This window comes from Opisthocomus hoazin, chromosome 8 (genome assembly GCF_030867145.1).
Source record: "Opisthocomus hoazin isolate bOpiHoa1 chromosome 8, bOpiHoa1.hap1, whole genome shotgun sequence".
NCBI lineage: Eukaryota > Metazoa > Chordata > Aves > Opisthocomiformes > Opisthocomidae > Opisthocomus > Opisthocomus hoazin.
This window is the reverse complement of record NC_134421.1, coordinates 66,027,245-66,047,473: the sequence shown is the minus strand read 5'-3', so window position 1 is coordinate 66,047,473 and position 20,229 is coordinate 66,027,245. Positions and strand designations below refer to the sequence as shown.

Sequence of the window (20,229 nt, the reverse complement as noted above, 5' to 3'; positions counted from 1 at the left end):
TCTCTATTCAAATATTAGGAAGCCGGTTCATGGGTTCAGAACTGTCCTGTTGATCCACAGCTCCAATGCAGGCGCAACACATTCACAATCGCTGTCTTACCCATATTGTGCCAGGTGAAGAGCCATACGGAAGAGGAAATCCGTTCGCCGTGTCCGAACCTGCAGGCACAATCAAGGGGACAATTGAGTAGATGATATGACTCCACCTAGAGTCTGAAAACCTGAAGCACATGTTTTGGTTTGCTTTCATTGAAAAGTTGTCTAACCTTTCCACCTCATAACAACTTGTTTGCTTCAGGTCTAAGTAATTCTCTCTTTTCCAACAAGCAGCTCATTTTTTGGTGTTTTCTGCTTGAAAGGAAACCTTGTATGTATGGAATGAGCCAAAGCATTGCATCAAAGGAGTTCCCTTGCCAGAAAAAATGACCAGCACTTGTGAAACAGTGGATTTCTGGCTAAAAGTTGGAGCTGGTGTTGGTGCTTTCACAGCCGTTCTGCTCATAGCCTTGACCTGCTATTTTTGGAAGAAGAACCAGAAGTAAGTACAGCAAATTGTGTTCCATACAAAAGTAAGCTAAAAGCTTGGTGTGGTGAACAGAAAGACATTTATTGGATCTGATGCTGATGAGAAATACCATATTGGATCAGTCCATTAATCCACCAAGTTGCGATTTCTTCTGCCAATAGTGGCTACCAAAAATGCTAGGAAAGCATAGAAAATCCAAAGTAATTTGTTATGGCATTATTTCCCTACAGGAACTGTCTGTTTAACCCCTGAGAGTTTGAAGTTGACCTTAAGTCCTGAAGCAACATGGCATTCTCAAGGTCTGCAGACTGAAAGGATATCTCTTCAGTCTAATTAGTCCCTTTGAGCTGGGTTAAAATAAGGTCCTTCACCGTATATTGCTTAGGTCTATTTTGACAGGACATGTCTGGTACACACTCAAAAGATCCCTGCTTCTCAGGCTGAACATACTGATTGTTCCCCATTGCCATTGTCCTGTGCTTCCCAAATCTCAAGCCATAAACTTTCAAAACGTGATTCCACCTCCATGGAATTTCATCACTCCACAGCACATCCAGCTTGAACAAATCCAGACTCCAGTGTCATGGTCTCCACCTCTTGCTGCCTCCTTCCACACACTGTTACACATCTCATCTCTCCCCCATAGCCTCCCTGGACAGGAGCGTGGTGCAGATTCAGATACAAAGTCAGACCTGCTGTTGCCCCAACCAGCACACAGGTCTCAATTCTTCATGCAAGAAATCATCTCGACCTACTTGAGGTCTTTTGGGAAAACGTGACTTTTTTATAAGGATGGAGAACTAATGTGGAGAGCAGGAGCTTGATGTAATGTTAATAATATTTTGGTTACATGTTTTTAATGATTGAAATATATCTAATTTCCAGTAAATGCAACAGAATTAACTATGTGGAAGGACTGCAGATAATCTAAATTAAAAAAGCCTTGAATATGGGACATTTGTAAAAAAAAAATCTATGCCTGTCTGGCTTTACTTCTTCAGGCTGGAGTATAAATATTCCAAATTAGTGATGACAGCAAACTCAAAAGAGTGCGAGCTGCCAGCTGCCGACAGCTGTGCTATAATGGAAGGAGAAGATAATGAAGAAGAAATAGTATATTCAAATAAGCAGTCACTGCTGGGGAAGCTGAAGTCCTTGGCAACAAAGGTGAGTAGTAATTAGTACTATTAATACTAAAAATAATTATTATGTTTATTTATTACTGGACGTGATGAGGCTGTGATGCTGATTTGCACAGTGCTGGTGCAGCCTCCTACGCACGCTTCACCCTGTCCGTAGTCGATCTGCTGAAATCCACAGTATGCATAATGATAAGGAATGTTGCAGGGTATTGAGTAAATGCTTCCTTTTCTGCAGAGATATTTCAGTAGCATTATTTATTGTATAGGTGATACCTAAAAAGAGCAGTTAACAGTGGGGGGAACCTCTCTGACTGGGTTCCTACCGGATACCTCTGTTGCTGAGGCAAGCACAGATATTATAGATACAGAAAGTTAACACTGGGAACTGCAGCTCATCTGGGCTGGCTTCATGACTGACCTGAGCACCTTAATTTGGAGTACTATAGGATTCAGCTGAAGAGAAGGTATCAGCCACAGCCTGTTACCCAATACAGCAACCTCCTCCGCTTCAGTAGGAAGCAACAGCAAAAAGCTTCTTTTTCTGCAGCACATGTGATGTGGGTTGTTGCATCTCTGAATTCATAGCACAAAGGTCTTTGGTGTCCTTTGAACTTTTCTGAGAGGAGCAATAGAGGACCATCATGGTAGATCCCGAAAGCATTTTGATCTTTATTCCAAATGCCTTGAAGTCAATAGGAAGGGTAATGTTGTCTTGAAGGGTGTCCAGCTGGGGCATCTGTTGTCATCAGGATAAAGATGGATGACATTTTCCCTTTCAGACAGTTTTGCTGAAGTGGGATGTTTCAAAATACGAAGGTTTCTTAAAATATCATAATAAAAATTTATCTTAGAGAGTCACGCTCTTGTTTCTTGTCCAAATAATATTTCAGAATGTTGAATTTTGACACTTTTTTCTTGTAATCCTTTTTTTCCTTTCTGCAATGGAGTGCAATGTAATTAAAACTTGTGTGCCTCCTTTCTTTTGCCTTATTTTTCTCTTCTCTTTGTTCTTCTACTTTTTTTATTAGACTGCTGTGCTCTTTCCACGCTACTTGCTCCTCAGATCTCCCTCCTAGGAGAAGTTACTGTTACACAGCTAATATGCGGAACTTCCCCTTGACCCCAGCCTGACTATTTGTCTTGCAAAATCAATATTGTTCATTGTGGAAAGGGGCAGAAATTCAATATTAATTCTTAATTCAATATTGAGAATATTGAAAATGTAAATAAAATCAAATCACATCAAATTTTGTGGTGGTGTTGCAAAAATAGAAGTTGATTACATTTTGAATCCCGTAGGGACAGACTTTGAAATCCCGATGATGTTTTTTTGTCTGTGAAATGGCTTGGCTGGTTGTGGCTGAGCGTAATGACCAGCGCTGTTGCTGAGGGTCATGTTTTGCTGTACACCTGAGAAGTGTAAAAGCTTTGCTGACTCCATTTGCAGCACCAACCACTGGCTCCTTCCTGATCAGAAGTATAGAGATGAGAGCATGGGAGAAGTGTTTTTTTTTCTTTTCTCTTTCAAGTAAGCTTTAGTACTCTGGTATTCAGACCACTTGAATGCCTATTTGGACTCAAAAAGAGTTTTTTAAAGTTCCTATATCCATTGTAGCAGGCTCCCTGAGTATTCTCTCCTTTTCAAACAAGCCTGTCAGATATTTCTAAGCTGGTTCCTTTTTTCCTGCTAGATAATCATAGCTGGCAAACTCAGCTTCCAGTACCTCATTAGCTTACTGAAATCTGTGTCCTGTATCCCTGCAGATAACTGGAATTTAATAGATATTTCTCCAAAACAAATGTTATAGGCATCAGTTTTCATTTATGCAAAAGATGAAGAAATTCATCTCCTGCTGCATATGTATGTAGAATATGGGAAAAATATGTGGAGGAAAACAGGGGAGAAGAAGAGGGGAAATGTAAACAGAGAGAGAAAGAAAAATCTGAAGTGTCCTAACTATATGTTCAAGATTCAGGCAATGGCATTTCTGTGAAGCAAAACATCTCATGAAGCTATTAGCGGTTTTGAGTACCCAAGGAATTCAGGGCTAGGCCTGTAGTATAAAAAGAAATGACTGTTATTTTTAATGAGAATATAGAAGTTAAAGAATTATGAAACTGCTCAGGTTGGAGGCTGTTCTAGTTCCATCTGTTGTCTCCAGCATAACAATACCAGGTCTTTCAGAACAAGAAATAAATACCCTACAGTACGCTAGCATAGGACAATTTTCTCCCCTGCTGTTTCTCACATCTGCACAAGGCTGTCCTGATCTGAGGGAGACGGCTTTAAAAATCAGATCGCGAGGTTAGTTTAACATAGTTTCCAGACTGTTTTTGTACATCGACAAGTATAAAAGGTAGGTACATGGAGCAAGAACCAGCATTTTCTAGTGAGAACTTTTGTTAGGGCTCCTTCATTCATTGCTTCTGCCTGAACCATTGGGTCGTTCACGCAGGCAGTAATGCGTAGGTCCCCACTTCTCAGCCTGACGCCTGCCTGCCAGGCGGCCTAGGCTGTCACCCAGCAGATAAAACCAGAAAGAAAACTCAGTCCTACAGGCCTGATTTTTAAGATGGCAGAGGATTTGTAGACTCTTTTAGTCCTGTGGGTCTCCCAGAGAAGGAGTTTTGATGGGAATCCAGGAGTGAGGCAGTGGTGTTCACATTCACAAACTTTGCTCCAAGCATTTTATTTATTGTAGAAAGCACATTAATAAGTAATAATAACCATTGATTTGATTACCTTGCAATTCCTCATCTCTGGGACTTGTAGTCTTGTACTATGAGTATGAAATGCAAACTTTCCCTGTACCCTCTAAAGTAAGTACCATCAACAATATATATGGCAGAATTTTATTGATTTTGCAAATTTTTACAGAATTAGTAGTGTTATTAAATAATGGAGGGTCAAACTGTGCACTTAATGACTGTGGTAGACATCAAGTGAAGTCTTTGGCTAAGGCTGCTCTGGAGATATTAAGAGAAGAAGTGACTGTGGTAACTGTTGGAGTGAATTTGAGGAATCCCAGTTGATGGGAAACTGTCTTTTCCATTGCAGGAGAAGGAAGATCATTTTGAATCTGTTCAGCTGAAATCTTCAAGATCTCAGAATATATGAAGAATTAATGCTGCCTTCAAAGAAACAAACCTAATTTCTATTTTTACAGGACCATGTTTTAAACATATTCTGGCACACATTGTAGTGGTGATCTTGGTGAGAAATGCTTGGCCATTTAGGAGGAAAGACAGGAAGCAAATCAGAAAATTGGATTGCCTTACCATGTGATTGAGTACCTTGCCAAAAAAAGAAAGCAGACACTTGGATTCCATACTGGGAATGAAATTCAACTCAGGAAGAGATACACATACTGCAAATAACATGAATTTTTTGCATTCATCTGGGCATTGCTCAGGCATGCCATATGATTTATAGATACCTTTCATTTCCTATCACTCCTTCTACGCATATTCATAAGAAATGATTTTCAGAGAGGCCTGAAATCTCCTGAAAAGATTGTGTATTGTCCTTTTGTAGCATAACTATGAGCCTCTCTTAAAATCAAAATTCTGAATGGTACTCAAAATAAGCCTCAGGTGAGTTTTGAACTTTGGAAAATACTTTTTATTTTAATGCTTTGAAGGGCTGGATGGTCTGTGTTGGCCTCTGGTACAAGAGGCACGGTGTTGCACCTGCAAGTTGAACCCATTCTGATGCCTAAGTCATGGCCATCAGGGTTGGGGTAAAACCTGGTGCTATTAAATTTAAATGTATTAACTGCAGTTCTATGAGTTGTAGGTCTGGGCCCATGAGTTTATAGGCAGTAGTAGGCTCAAACTCTAGAAAGGGAAGGGAAGTGATACCTACAGTGCAAATTGCACTTGTCCCTCTCTGTGGAGGCTTGTCCTTTCAAGAGAGGTTGTTGGCAGTTTCAGTACCATCCCTTGGGCTGCTAATATGTCACCTTTCCCTGGGCTGCAAACCAACAAATTCTGAACTCTGGAGGTAAAGCGGGAATCTCAGCTTCTGGAAATCAAGGGTCAGCTTTGTTGGTTGGAAGGCTTATTAGAAATATTCAGCCACCTTTATTCCTGGACCCATGCAAGGTGCGAGGACGAATGCCCGGCAGAGATGAGCATGGGTTGCGTACTTGTGCAGCTCAGCACCTAACTGCTTTCTGCTGTCAGTGCAAGTACATGCTTTGGATAGGGCACAAAATGGTGCCTTGAAAACCGGAGGCTAGGTGGACTTTCTCATAAAATCAGCCACATTATAAGCATGTGATCTTCATAATATCCACTGTAATAATTTCCTGAAATTCCCATTGAGGTTGAAATCACAGGAATCTGAAACTTAGGCAAAAAATATTTGAGTAAAAATATGCAAGACTTGTATAAAGCTAGGAGAAAATGAGGAACAATTCTTGCAATGACCTCTGGTCAGACTCGTACTTCCATTGTAGCAAAATTACCTGAATTGTGAAATGCATCAAAACCAGAAAAGACACATGGGCAGAAATGGTCTTTTTACGATAAGGAATATAGATTTTTGATTTTATATGACTGATCTAGATCTGTCAATAAGAGGACCCACTTTTAAGTAAAAATGAAATTAAATTGATTTTTCTGCACTCGAAATATTTTATTATGCTATAGATGTGGACAAAAATTTTATGAAGTTTAGATTTTTTTTTTCCTTAGGGAATATTCAGCTCAGCTGTTTTATATCTCCAGTCAAAGAACGCGGGCTTTAGTCTTCTGATGGGAGATACTTCAGGCGGTGTACATTTTTTGTTGTTCTTGAAAAGGCACTTCACTTTCACAACAAAGATTTTTATGGGGTATTGTTGAATGTATATTAAATACACATTCCTTTTTGTATATTTTGTACCATTGCACACATTACTGTACATTGTATTTGTTGTCATGCTGTCATTTATATGTGGTTGTCAAAGATGATATGATCACAGAGTAAATGGTTATGGCTTTGGGATTTCACTTCTTGGATCTTTTATGAAGAGGGTTTTTATGTTGTTGATTTTTATTCAACTAGTGTGCTGTAGCATCAAAGATATATATTGGATGGGCATTCATAAAATAAAGTGAAAATATATTTGAAATTTTGGACTTCAGATGTTTGGCAGAACTGCAGCCTTTCATGAACGTTGTGGGTCAGCAATGGTGGCTAGAGCTTTTCACTGCCATCAAATTGCATCTGTCTACATCTCCTTTAATTTTTTCCCTTCTGTCTGCATATGTTTTCCAAGTTCATTCTCCAGAACATCATTTCTTCTTTCATCACCAGACCCATATCTCTGTAAGGTCAAAATGCTGTAAATTTTATGCACTATATTTAATTTGATTTAATACCACAGAAGGTTTGTTTGGTTCCCTTCTCTTTCCCTTTTGTTTTCCAAATAAAGTAAAAAGTGGAAATTTTTTGTCAGCTCTGATAGGCTTTGCTGTATGACCCTTCTCAGCTCTGCTTCCAAATGGTTTGTCATGATCTTGTTGAAAAGTCTGCCAGGCAATCGAATAGCATATCTGGTGCAGTGCTAACATAGTGGGATACAAACCAATACTGTAGACTTTATTTACCTTAAAATAAGAAAACTGCATTTTCCAACAATTAAGCAACTTAAAACTGGCATATTTTGCTGACTTCTGCTATTCTTTTCTGTCTGTTACAAACATGGTAGAGAGGGGAAGTTTCCATTTTTCCCGTAAGAAGCAAATTTTGGAAGCTTTTAACACTTCATTAAGAAATCAGCTGTCTGTGACCTCTTCTAGTAATCTGCCAAAATATACTTACAGCAACCTCCCCCTTTTCTCCCACATGGAATCACATCAGAAACTGTTATTTGATGCCATAAAACAATGTGAATCAGTCTGTTATGTGTTCACTTGATTAAACGGAAGGCATTTTATTGCTGCATTTGCATGCTTTTCTTTGAAATCTGGAGTCAAGCAACTGAATTTCTTTGAGGATTAAGCACATTTTAGTGGTGTCTCTGTATAAATTATTGGCAAATTAGCAGAATGTTATTGTCTCAGCTTTGACAGTGCCTGCTAGGAGGGAAATGTGCAAAGAATGTATTCTATCTTGGCTCTGATTATGTTGGCTGATGTTTGTAATTTATAATACGATTGATTCAGAGTCTAGGTCTGAGGAAAATTAAGTGTCTTAGAGCCACAGTCGGAAGTTACTGAGTAGCTTCAAGCAGCTGTCATCTTTGTTCAAAGCCAGGATTTTGACTATTTGCTCTTGAAAAAGAGGTTCTATGACTCTTCATTAGTAAAGGAGAAAGTTTGCAGTTTTTGCTTTGTCTGTCCTGTCCGAGCCAGTAGTAACCATAAAATCAAGATATGTAGTTGTAATCAGACAAGATAGCAACAGACATTGCTATTTAGGAGTCAGTGGTTGTTAACTCATCTCCAGCAGTGGCCAACACAAATGCTTCAATGTAAGAATAAAAGCAGCACCCAAGGGGGATGAGATTTCTTCCTAAGCAAGGAATGCTGCTGGTTGGTCCATATCATGAAGCATGGAGGCCTTAAATAGCTATTCTAGGTAATGTGACAGGGAATGATAAGCTCAAGAGAAATCTTGCTCGTTTTTGTAAGTTCTGCTTATTTTTGGTGATGTTGTCTCTTAGTCTTTCCCCTTGTATATGTCTTTCACTGCATCGCCTTTTTTTTATTTCTTGCTGCTTTTGAATGCTTGTGAACTGTGCTTCTTTGGCAAGCATGTAAGGAGATAGGAATAGAAATAAAAGGTTATTAGGTTCATCCTAAAATATACAGTGTGTGTCACAATGTACGGTGACATCGTCAGCCACCTGGTTGGATGTACCCACACGGAATACATGCAGCAGGAATGAGGGAGACATGAGAATTGAGTTGATCATAGGCTGCCACTGTGTCTTGGTTATTTCTCTGGATGTGTAGAGTTGCACCTTGTCAGGAAGAAAACCCTAAGGTCCCAAGTAATGTGAGGCTGGTGCTCTAACAGCACCTAAAAGCCGAAGTGGGGTTGTGTGGATGTGTGTTTGCTTGAATAAAAGACAGGGAAGAGTGACCTCTGAGAGCTTTGGGGTTACATACAGCCCATTCCTGTCCTTGCCTCCTTCCATATTTAAAATGGCAATGTACTGGAAAGTCACTCTCTTTGGGGGTAACATGCTCTCTTTTGCAGCTGGTTGTAGGTGGTGGTGAAGACGTTATCTGGCTTGCTGCTGTGGCCTTTAAAGGAGGGGTCGGTGTGTGTAGGCAAGTGGCACTGCTGGGGGAGAGAAGGCCCTTCCTGGCCCTGCTATTTCCTTAGGGGAAGGAGAAATAAGAAGACTGACACTCCAGGTCCCCCCCAGCTTTTGCATCTTACCCATCTCCTTCCTATTGCAAAACCAGTCCAACCTGGCCTTGGCCTCTTTTCTTCTTACAGTGGAAAAAGCTCATATTTGCTTATGTTGCTGAGAAGCTTTGAGGTGGCTCTGGATAAGCAGCTTCTGCCTTTCATCTTGCAGACTGCAAGAGTTAATGAGTAGGCAATGACATGGTGGACGTCAGACTGCACTTGGTGATGAGTTAAGGGATTGTTTTGGTCTCCCTTACTCTAAGTGTACTAACTGGGTGAAGGATTGCAGTGGAAGGCTCTTTAACCAGAGATGAGGTTTCTGGGTGGCACTAGGATATTTTGGATGTTTTACACTGATGTTTGGGGTTTGTTTTGTTCAGGTAGAACATGATATGTTTTAAATAGATTTTGATCATTTTTCAATTTGAAAAGAGAATTCCTTTTGAAATTTCTTTGGCTATAACTTAAACCAATTGCATTCAATCAATTCAGGAAAAAACCAGTCACTTGAAGACAAAAGAAAATATCTTGTTTTAGCACAGTAGATGTTGGTCTTGCTTTCAAACTTCACTCAAAATTTAGAAAAGAAACACCTGTCCTAAAAAAACTAAACCAAAACAAAACCAAGAACAAAGACAAAACCCCCAAACCTTGTTTACTTCAGATTGACCTGCTGTATTTTTTTTTGAATCCTATTTTTCTGCTCCGCCAATAAATAAAAAACAATCGTTTTTTTCAAACACCTTTCTGCATTCCTGATTTGTATCAGAGAGCTAGGGTACTCTGAAGTTATGGGTTCTGAACAAAACCCTGAACTTTCCTTCAGCCTCCAGTAAGACACCGTAGATGCTGGGTTGAGCCTTGTTCTCATCCCTGGCATTTCCCCCTGGTTGGGTGCCTGCAGGCTCAGAGCAGTGTGATGACTCTTTAGGCTCATAGCCAAGGTACTTGGGGCTCCCCTCCACCATGCAAGGAACTGTGACAGGACCCACTGTGCTTTGAGGTGAATTACTCAAATCTTAATATATGATGGGAGCAATAAAGAGGCCAGAAGATGTTTATATTCTAAAGTCAAGTTATACACAAATTAGAACAAAGCCTATAAATTGTTTTAAAACAGAGAAACTGAAATGATGATGTGAGACAACAGCAAAAAAAACCCAACACCAAAACCCTTTCTCAAGAGATTTTCATGCCAGTATGGTGTGCAAAGTCTCTGCCAGACTTTGACATTTTCCTTTTTTGTTTTGCTGTGTTTTGAAACTGAATCACTTGACTCGTCAGACAATACCAGATAATCTGCATCCCTGGACATCCAACAGAAAGTAGTGGAAAGCTTTCAAGACAAAACAAAGTAAAGTACAAGAATGCTGGAACATTCTGGGGGTTTGGAACTCCAGAGATCCACGTGGGGTTTTTTGATATGAAAAACCCACATGCAAGTGGCTTGCAGGCCACCAAAGTGTTCATAAAGTGTTCAGACATAGATGTTGGGTCGTTTTCTCAGTAGTACTATCGAAATGAATGAAAACTCCCAGACCGTAAGATCTTCACCTGCTATAAATTAGCTTCAGTGATGTTAATTTAGATTCTAGGGTTGGAATTCATCTGACACAAAGCCTTTATTTTCAGTGCAAACTTTGTGATCTGAGCAATCTGTGCTAGCCTTTATTTGGAGAGATTCATCTCAGCCAAAAGTAACAGCCTGAGATAAGCCAGGAGCATTGTGCCTACTTTCTTCCCTCCACCAACTACAAAGGGAGAAGGGGTTGACAATCTCGTGTGTAGCTATTTATACTGTAGACAATGAATGTTAGGTTGGGTGGATTTGACCCTGATTGTTACTTTCCATAAACATTGAGAAGAAATTCTCTTTGGCTTAGGCATTTTAAGAGCTCCATAAAGATAATGTAGATGCAGGGACATCAACATTATGGTCAGATATTCTGAGCTTTTGCCATACTGTGAACAGCCTCGTAAGCCACAAAAGAAGCATACAAAAGTCAAATGAAAACAGCTGCCCAACCTGAGATGCTTTGAGGGGTCTTGATTTAGAAAGAAAGACTCCCAACTTGTCAAAGCTTGACCCCTGTGCCTTGCATCAAGGTGGGAACCAAGCCCAAAACATTGGGCACTCCAGAGCTTGTGGAGAGGAATAAGCTGAATGCAGAGCTCTGCATGTAATACAGGCTGAACAATGCCTATTTGGAGGCAGTGACGGGGATTTTTGTACCAGACAGCTCCACGATGCAGAGACTAAATAGCTGGCTGTGTAGCCAGTCACAGAAGTGTAGACATCAATAAATCTTTGCTAGTGGACGGAAAATAGGCATCTATCTGTGAGTAGGAATTTTAAGAACCTGTATCTTTAATTTTTATGTTTGAAATAGCAGCTACTTCCTTTGCCTGTTCAGCCCTAAGGACTTGCACCTTTCCAGAAATGCGTGAAAACTTGTACAAATGCAGGAGAGCTGGGCTCCAGAGGACTTGTACACCCAGCAGTGTGTATCCTTAGTGTCTGCCTGTCAAGCCTCAGTGATGTTGCCTTTGAAGTCAGTGAGAATTTTGTTATTGACCTCAGCTGGAATGAGATCAACGGGAACAAGCCCTTAGGTAAATATGCCCAGGCACATTAATCAAAGGTGTGTTTGTTTCCTTAATGACTTACTGGACCTGGCAGAAGGGAGGATTTAAGATTGCTTCAATAGAGTGAGGACGGCTTTAAGAGTGCAGTTATAAAAGCCAGGCTTTAAAGGTATCTTGCAAGTGTCTAAGTAGCCAGTGTGTGTGTCTTTAATCGTGTGATTTGAAGGTCACCTCAGAGACGTGTGTAAATGTCTCCTGGATTTCTCTTTTTTGGCTTTTTCTGGTCTCTGTTTCTGTGGTGCTCCAGTCACCTTTCACAGCACTGTTGCTGCAGACAGACAGAACCAGCTTTGTTTTGGCTGTGGGTATATGACAGTCTCAGCTAATTTTCTGACAGATTTTCCTCCATCTTTTTGCCAACCTAATCTAAAACCTCTCTATTTTCTAAATGCTACCAGTCTATTGTGTGCATGACAGCATTAACTCATGCTAAACGGGTGAACCAGCTATCAAAAATTTTTGGCTATATCTCATTGAGATGCAATTAGACATTTTCACTTTTGAAAATGACCCTAAATTTTAATAACAAAAAGAGCACTTGAGATGCTTTAGTAATGTACATTTTTTTTTAAGGAGAAGGAATTTATACTTGACCCTAACAAAGCATTCATTGTAAGCACATACTATGTGAGACGGATTGTGTAACACAAGCACAGGTTTATACATGGATATGTGTGTACCCACACTAGCACTGCATACTTTTTATCCTTTTTACCTATCCTGGTGTCTAGGAAGATGTAATGACCTTGAGGGAGGAAGAAACAAGAATTAAACCATGCTGAAAAACTTTTATCTTTTTATTATTGGTGCCTTTACATTAATACTGCTGTTCTGTGCTGAGAAAACCAGTCTGTTACACGTAAGGTAACTGTAATATACAACATAGAAATGCAGTCTAAGTTAATTACAACAAGGAGCTACAAAAAAATTTCGTAGGAAAGAAGTCACCTAACATCGCAACTGTGCTTGCAACAAATCACTCCCTTACTGCAGGACTATGCACATTGTGAACCATGGTTATTTACATGTCCCTTACAACCGTTAACACAGAAGGGCTAAAATCAGTCTAAAAAGTTCCAGAACATCACTATATACTGTACAGTCCTCAAAAATAATTTATTACACTGTTTCTAAAAAAAGGTACTAGTTGTGTTTTGATTTTGTTTTCTGGTGTTTTCTGGAGTGCACAACATGTGCAAAATTTTGCCTAACAGTCTAAAAACTCAAGAACTGAACTGCAAGTCACGATCACAGAGATGAAGTGGTGGAGTCCAGAACTTCCCTTCCATTGCAGACGGTCGGTACGTACATGCTAGCAGATGCTGAAAGAGAAGGAGAGGAGAAAATGAGCTGACTTCAGGGCAGCAAAAAATTACAACACAGAGGAATAGAATTCATGTTGATCTGGACCATCTCACCCAATTTAACCAAGATGCCCAATGAAAAGTCAATGTACGTGACTGTGTCAGCAGTGGAGCTGATGGAGGTGCTGCGTGCACCTTTACAAGGCAATTCAGATCTGAGGCTGAAGTATCCTCTGGAGGAACGTGATTTCTCTTTGCTGACCATGGAGAGTGCTTAAGGTGCCTAACCTTCTTGGAGAACTGTCTGAATAAAATTCCCTGCGCCACTGGGTCTCACTTTATAGCACTTTGCATGGTAGTGTGAATTAATATAGCTAGAGTGGTGCAAGGATTTCCCTGTAGAATAAAAAGTCAATGTTTGGATTTTTCATGTTTTGTTGGCAAGAAATGCTAAGGTCTTATCCTTTGAGCTTTCACATAAATGGAATGGACATTCCTGAAATAAAATATATGCATTTTTAAATCCAGGAGAGAATCCACCTCTGCATATTAGGACTGTGTGTTGATATACTTCTTAATAATAATAAAAAAAAGAATCCTGAGTATATGATGGATGGAGTGAAGAAATTTTTGAATGACTGAATTTGAAAGCAAGATTATTTTTTACCTAGTCCCAGAATATTTTCTGGCCATAATGCCCTTCATTTGTAGTAGCTCTGGATCAGAATTCAGTATGCATCCGGAGGTGAAGGCCAGTTTCTGCTACCTTTGTCTACATTGCCCAATATTTTATACAACAGGATTTCATTGCTTCAGTAATATGACAGTTGAATCTGAGTATCAGAATATGTTTCTAAATGTATTTGTATTTTGACTGTATGATATATTACCGTTCTGCTAAAGCCTTGTGTATTTTAATTTAAAAGCAAGCTGGTTTGTCCATCTTTGTTAGAATTATCCATTGGGCATCAGGAATGTGTTTTCAGCTACTCTATGACATCTCTGCTCTCAGCACCATAAAGCTGTTTTTTGAAAGATACATTAGGTTAATGATAACAGTGACCCAGAGAAATGTGATGCCTTCATCAAAGAAAACACACGGCAGGCAATGACTTAGTAAACTCAATCATCTGGTGTAAAAAGCAATTTATGCAGCTGACAAGGGCATGCTCAGTCTTCCAAAACTGGTGCTGGCTACAGTCTCAGCTGCAGACTGGTTCTTTAAAGACACTCAGCATCATTTTTAGAACAGCTCATTCTTTCTTCAGATCAGCTACTATTTCTAATTCTTTCATTGACTGAATAAATATAAACGGAAGAGAGAACTGCTTTAACAAGAGATATTTAGTGGCACCTACTGGACTAACCTGCTGCTCAGAGGGCAGGACATATTTCTGACGAACAGGAGAGCCAGGAATAAGACCCTGCTCTGAATTAGGTAGTTGGAGTTTGATGTCTCACAACTCGGATATGTGTTGTGAGTCACATATGTGAAAAGAGTCATTTGTAGGTAAAAGGGCACAGGGCATCATGCCTGTGATTTTGTGAAAATGAACTATATGGTTTTGTATTCAATTTTTAACTGGGTATAATATGGCAACACATTCACTTGAAACTTTTATTATTGTTGTGATTTTTATTTTTACTTATTCTTGGCAACTATAAAAATCAGTATGGCTTAGGAGACCGGATTCAAATCCCTGTTCTGCTGCAGTATGACTACAGGCAAAAGCATTTTGTTTCTCTGAACATCACTCACTCACCCAGAACCCTTTTAGTTGCAGGGTTTTTTTGAAGTCCAACACATTGAAGAGCATGAATAGCTCAAATACTATGGTAACTGAGTGAGGAAGATGTCAAAGTTGGACAGAGAAATATGGTGGTAGGCGAGAAACAAGAGGCCTTGCGTTTTGAGTTCCCAGGCTTCCTCCACAGCACGTACCTCTCTTGTAGTGCTGGGAGGCAGCTATTAACTCTGCCGGATGGAGTAAAGTGTTCACACTGAGCATCCAGCTCTCTCTGAGACTGAACAAAAGATCTTGCTTTTCCTTACAGACCTCGGCAATGTTAATCGCTGGCCCTGCAGGGTTCTGAGTTTCATGTTGTGTCTTACAGCAGCAGCCAAGGGGTTTCCTGAAATATTGCTGGACCTGCTAGAGACACTTCACCTCCATTTTGCCTTCTGTTGAGGCCAAGGGAAAATGTGTGACATGACCAGTAGTCTTGATTTGGCTGCAATTGACGCTTTTGATCTCCTCCTTCCTGGCAGCCCCTCATCTTACTTAGATGACAAAGAACCAGAGGTAAAATGCAAGAGTCCAGAACTGCCTTGGGCACCTTGCAGCATGCTTACATAGGTCAGGAACAGGCAGATTCAAACTTGTGTTGTGTCTGCCACTTCCTCTACTCATGCTCACAGCTGGACAGCCGTGAGTTAATCATGTATAAAAGCCATATATCAGGGCTAGTTTGGAGCAAGGGCTGGGAAAACAAATTCTGAGAGAGAAAATTTACAAGCCTGGCTATAAACAGTAGCTTCAATTCTTTTTCTGACCCCTGCGGAGGACACCTGGAGGACCCCAAGTCCGTGTGCTGCTCTCGAAGTGGACATAACTTGGATGAATGACACCTTCTGGGTATAAAAGCTCAGCCTGAATCATGTAGGTGCTTAAATCAGTCCTGAGCAATCTGGGCAGTTTTAAGAGTGCTCACCTCCTACCATATGGGAATACCTCTGCCAAGCCCATGAAACAGGCCGTAGGAAAACTGGGGAACATCCCGATGGGGGAAACGCTGCGGGGGGAGAAGGACTTATGCAGTGCCCTGCCAAAAGTGAATTTTCAGATTCAGATAAATGTGTATGGATATGTATTTCAAAACATGTCATCTACCTAGGTACACATATATCCTGCCTCTTTTCAGCTTAAATCTGTATTCTTTTGCAGTCCAGACTTCAGTTGTCAAATTGATCAAAGCTCGGTACCTCTAAAAGAAGTTTCCTCACTTAGCAGTCAAGTATTCACCTCTACGTGCTTTCTGCAGAGTGTGTAGCAAAGAAGAGGAGCTGTATTCAGATGACCACGAGGTGGTCAGCCTAGGTCTCATGACCACTACCACACTGCAGCTTATATGGTTGACTATGGACTCAGGCCCTCCCTCCACTGCTCAGTTTAAGGATGTAATTGTGATACACATTAGAGCTAACACTTAACACTACCCAAGAGCATCATTAGTGTCACTTACCTTTTCTCATAGCGTTTGGCCAGTTTTCATGATTCAAGAAACTGTGTTAAAAACTGTCTGTGAGTCACTTGCTATTCATGACCCACTGTGCTCAAGGCATTAGTGACTGATGGAATGAAGAGACAGTGGCAGCCCTGAGACGCAATGGAGGTGGGAATTTGTGGAGATAAGAAACACACTGTCCATTCGAGCAACCTGGGTCCTTCTGTCCTCCAAAGCTCTGATAATGAACAAGAACTGACTGTGCAGATGTTGCTGTTACTAGAATGCCCTGGAGCTAATTTTGATCAGTCTCATATTAAGCAGTTTCTGATTGATGAAAACACCATCAAGACCAAAATAAAAACAAGCTGACAGTCCCAGGACTGATGAGAGGAGTATTTTAGACATGCAGTAGAATCGATTTGGATTACAACCTTTTTGGAAGTTTACAAATGTCTAAACAGTTCAAAAGAATGAATGAAAATTTATTTGAAATCATATACAAATAAATGGAAGGGAGTAAGGGAAAATTTTCATTCTTCAAAATATTGGTGCTGTGAAAGACAGTAAATTCTCAGTGTTATTTTCACAAATACTCATCCTATATGGAAACTTTAGGGCTTTTTCCATTGTATGTGATGGACCTTTTAGCCTCACTTCCAGGTCTGTGTCTTGCCATGGTCTGAAAAGACCAACAAAGATGAGCAGCACTTATTCAGCTACGTGTAAGCAGGAAAAGTAAGTGACTGGGGCCACCTTTCCAAACAATGAAGTAGCAGGAGATTGTAAGTCTGGATTTTCACGCTTTCCTTAATGTCTTAAAGCTATTCACAAACCTGAAAAAGTAGGCTTTTAGTGTAAAGGTGTGCACTGAGTGTGTCTTTCAGTTGCACACAGCTTGAACACACACTTGTATTATCCAGCCATTATAATAAAAATATCAGATTGCAAAATGCAATCCTGTGCAAAAGTATGCATGAATCGAAGTGGTTTCTGGCTAAGATTATTGTACGGTACGAAAGAATTAAAAAAGCTTGGAAAGACCACTTACACAAAATTAATAAGGGATGATAACAATCTCATGGGACTTACCATTTCATCAAGGGACCAAACTTCTAAAGATCGTTGGGAATCCATCCGTCTTGCAAATCCAGCCCTTTGGGTAGTACTCAGCACTTTGGGCACTTAGGGCCATCTCATCTCTCTTGGTTTAAGTACTCCAACACAGCAAGGAGATTTTGGTTTCTGGCATCAGGGCAGGATGCAGTCCTGACTCTGATGAGGTGGGAGATGTGTAAAACCACATGGCTACTCTCTTGTTAAGGAACCCTGGGCATTCATGTCACAGTATGGTTTGGGGTGGGAGAGCCAGAGATGGCTGGAATCCTTTTAGCTACTAATCCCTGCCGATGCGATACATAGCAGGGTCCCAGGTTCCTTCCATGTTCTGTCTGAAATCTGAGGTGCCAAAGGTTTCTAGCCAATTTTGAAATTTAGGTCATACCCAAAAAGCCTGAGGCTAGGTTAGTGTGAACTTGCTGGCAAGCCTTGCTCTGTTCCCCCCCGTCCTCTGCTTCTTATTCCTGGCATCTTTCTAGTTGTAGTGTGCCTTTTCAATGAGCTTTCCAGGTTAGACATGCAGTCCACAGAGCTCCATGTACAAGGTGCTGTGTGGGTCCCATCCTTGACTAGTTAAGCTTGACAAGGAAAAAAAAAAACTGTAGAGGTGATTCTTTTTTTTAATCCAAAAAAAATCTTTAAGCAACTCATGCAGAAGAGGAGTGACAGCCTCAAATCAAAATCACAGATATAAATCTGTGGGGTGAAGAGACTGAAGATGAAGGAAAGGAGGGAGGCAGAGCAGATGAGCTGTCCTTGCAACAGAGCACCGATTGCTTCTCCCGGCTGTGGCACTTACAAAGGAAATTGCTCGCACTCCGCATACAGACACAGTGTGTGGCACCCCTTGTATGCGTTTGCTGCAGACTTGGAGCCTTTCCTTATCGTGCAGGCGATAAGAGCCATTGAGAGCATGCTGCATTGTGGCCCAGGTCCTGTTGGCTTGTCGTTTTGACAGGAATACTCCAGGGCAATCTGTTCCTGTCACTGATGCCAGAGTGACAGTGAACAATGGGCTCTACTTGCTTTGTGCAGTGGGCTGGAGTCAGAGCCTGCCGAAAGCTTTCTGCTGACTTCAGTGAGCTTCCAAGCAGGCTCTGAGCTTTTTCCCATGGGAGGGGATGAGTTTTCCTCTCCAGACACAAATCAAGTGATGCTTTCACGAGGTACACAGCCCAGCCTATAAATGTCTTTCAGTTGCTGGCAAAACCCCCATTTTGTCTTTACCCAAACTCACTGTAACCCCAGTTATGTTACTTACACTGGGAGTAAGTGGTCCCGGTCCCACTGACACTGAACCTGTTGAGATGGAGTCTGTGAGTGACCACGTTCTTCTGGGGCTGGAAAAGGATGATGTGCACCTTGGGCGCGAACAAGCAGCCCAGCACAACGAAGCCGCTCAGACTCACAGAGATGCACATGGTCGTGGTTTGCACCTAGGAGAGAGCGGGCGCAAAGCACTGTGTTTCAGTACAGAAAGCTCTGAAATGCAGGATATTAGGAGCATTATCATACAACAGTAGGAGCCAGAGTCCTGGGGGTTTGCACTTGTACAGGCTGTCTTGAACATCTGTTGCATCTGTATCTCCCACAATCCTAGGATCATATGAGTGAGGTGCATGGTGCTGATGGTGCCCTGTGCCTCTGCATGTCAGGGGGAGCTTGACTGTATTCTCCCTCAGTTTAGCAAAGGAAAGGTAGTTCTGCTCTCTTTCTCTCCTTCTCCATGTCCTTGATTCCCAAATTGATCAGGAAGTTCTCTGTAACACCTGTCATACAACAACTGAGCAAAGCTGGCTGCACTGGAAACTGGCTTGCACATATCATGCCTGTGGGGTTACCTTAGATGCCTCATGCAAAGCATCTACTTGAAAACCAGTTTAGCCTCCAGCCTGAATCCTAATTGGAGAACTTGAAGGATCCCTTGCAGGAACATAAGTGTGATTTGGGGTAAACATCAGTGTGATTTGGGGTAAACATAAGAGCTAGTGACATATGTCAGACTGGGTCTGAAAGGTGCCCTGACTTCGAGACAGAAGTTTTTGTGCTGAGAAATGAATTGTTTGTAAGGCTGCAGAATTTTAGAGCAATTGCCTTGGGGCATTTGCTAGCACAACTTTGCTGGCACTATCTTTCTTCCTTTTTGTTTAATGGTATAACCAGTTTACTGCCTCATTTTCAGTTTATGTTGCTTTCTTCCAAGCAGATTCCTTAATTAAGATGTTGAATTAAACTGCTTTAAACTCTACTGCTTATTTTGAATGATTACACACCCATGGCTCGTTTTTCCTTAGTTACACTCCTGCACTCCTTGGAGATTAGCCTTCCATGGGAATGCTTCTCATATCTCCTTGTCAGAAACAATTGGTGTAAAATGAAAAATAGAGTGGGGAATGGACTTTGTTGCTTTGCATATATACTAAACACCAAGTGCTTTGTCAGCAGTGAGTATAATGAATGTGATCATATAATAATCACTTTCTACCCAAGGTGGATGTGGCAAGAATCATGAAAAGGTGCCCAGCTGCCACAAAGGGTGAGCAAACATGGAAGACCCTACAGGGGCAGCATGAGAAAGGGACACCTGAATGTTTCCAGCTGCACTTTCTCCTTCACTTCTCTGCATTTTGTCCACAGGGCTCTGGAGTCATTTTGGGGTGGGTATGGAAGTGAGCACTGTGCAGGTAAAGCAGGACTGCGAGTTTGATTGCAGAACAAGAATAAATGAAGGTAGCAGTTTCAAGGTAATTTCTCTCCACTAACAAAGCCCTTCTCCCCATCCTTCTCTGCTAGGCTTTGTGCCTCCCGGTGCAGCTCAACTATGCTGACATAATTATACACTCGATCAATGAAATGATTTAGGTTAAAAATAGCCCCATCCCACTGGGTTCCTTTTAACCCAGGTCACTTCAGTGG

General features: G+C 41.0%; 2 protein-coding genes across 2 annotated transcripts in view; one reads left to right on the top strand and one right to left on the bottom strand.

The window, feature by feature from the left end:
- The window catches only part of ELAPOR2 (endosome-lysosome associated apoptosis and autophagy regulator family member 2), a 104,288-nt gene extending 94,238 nt beyond the window's left edge, over nt 1-10,050 (top strand). The window contains exons 20-22 of the mRNA XM_075428779.1: nt 360-538; nt 1,528-1,693; nt 4,727-10,050. Of these exons, the coding sequence (XP_075284894.1) occupies nt 360-538; nt 1,528-1,693; nt 4,727-4,786 (405 nt within the window). The 3' untranslated portion in view covers nt 4,787-10,050. The remainder of the gene's footprint in view (nt 1-359; nt 539-1,527; nt 1,694-4,726) is intronic.
- Nucleotides 10,051-12,444: 2,394 nt separating this feature from the next.
- Nucleotides 12,445-20,229, bottom strand: part of GRM3 (glutamate metabotropic receptor 3) — a 111,249-nt gene continuing 103,464 nt past the window's right edge. Inside the window, exons 5-6 of the mRNA XM_009943575.2 lie at nt 18,575-18,749; nt 12,445-12,987 (exon numbers count right to left, since the gene is read on the bottom strand). Coding sequence (XP_009941877.1) covers nt 12,914-12,987; nt 18,575-18,749 — 249 coding nt within the window. The 3' untranslated portion in view covers nt 12,445-12,913. The remainder of the gene's footprint in view (nt 12,988-18,574; nt 18,750-20,229) is intronic.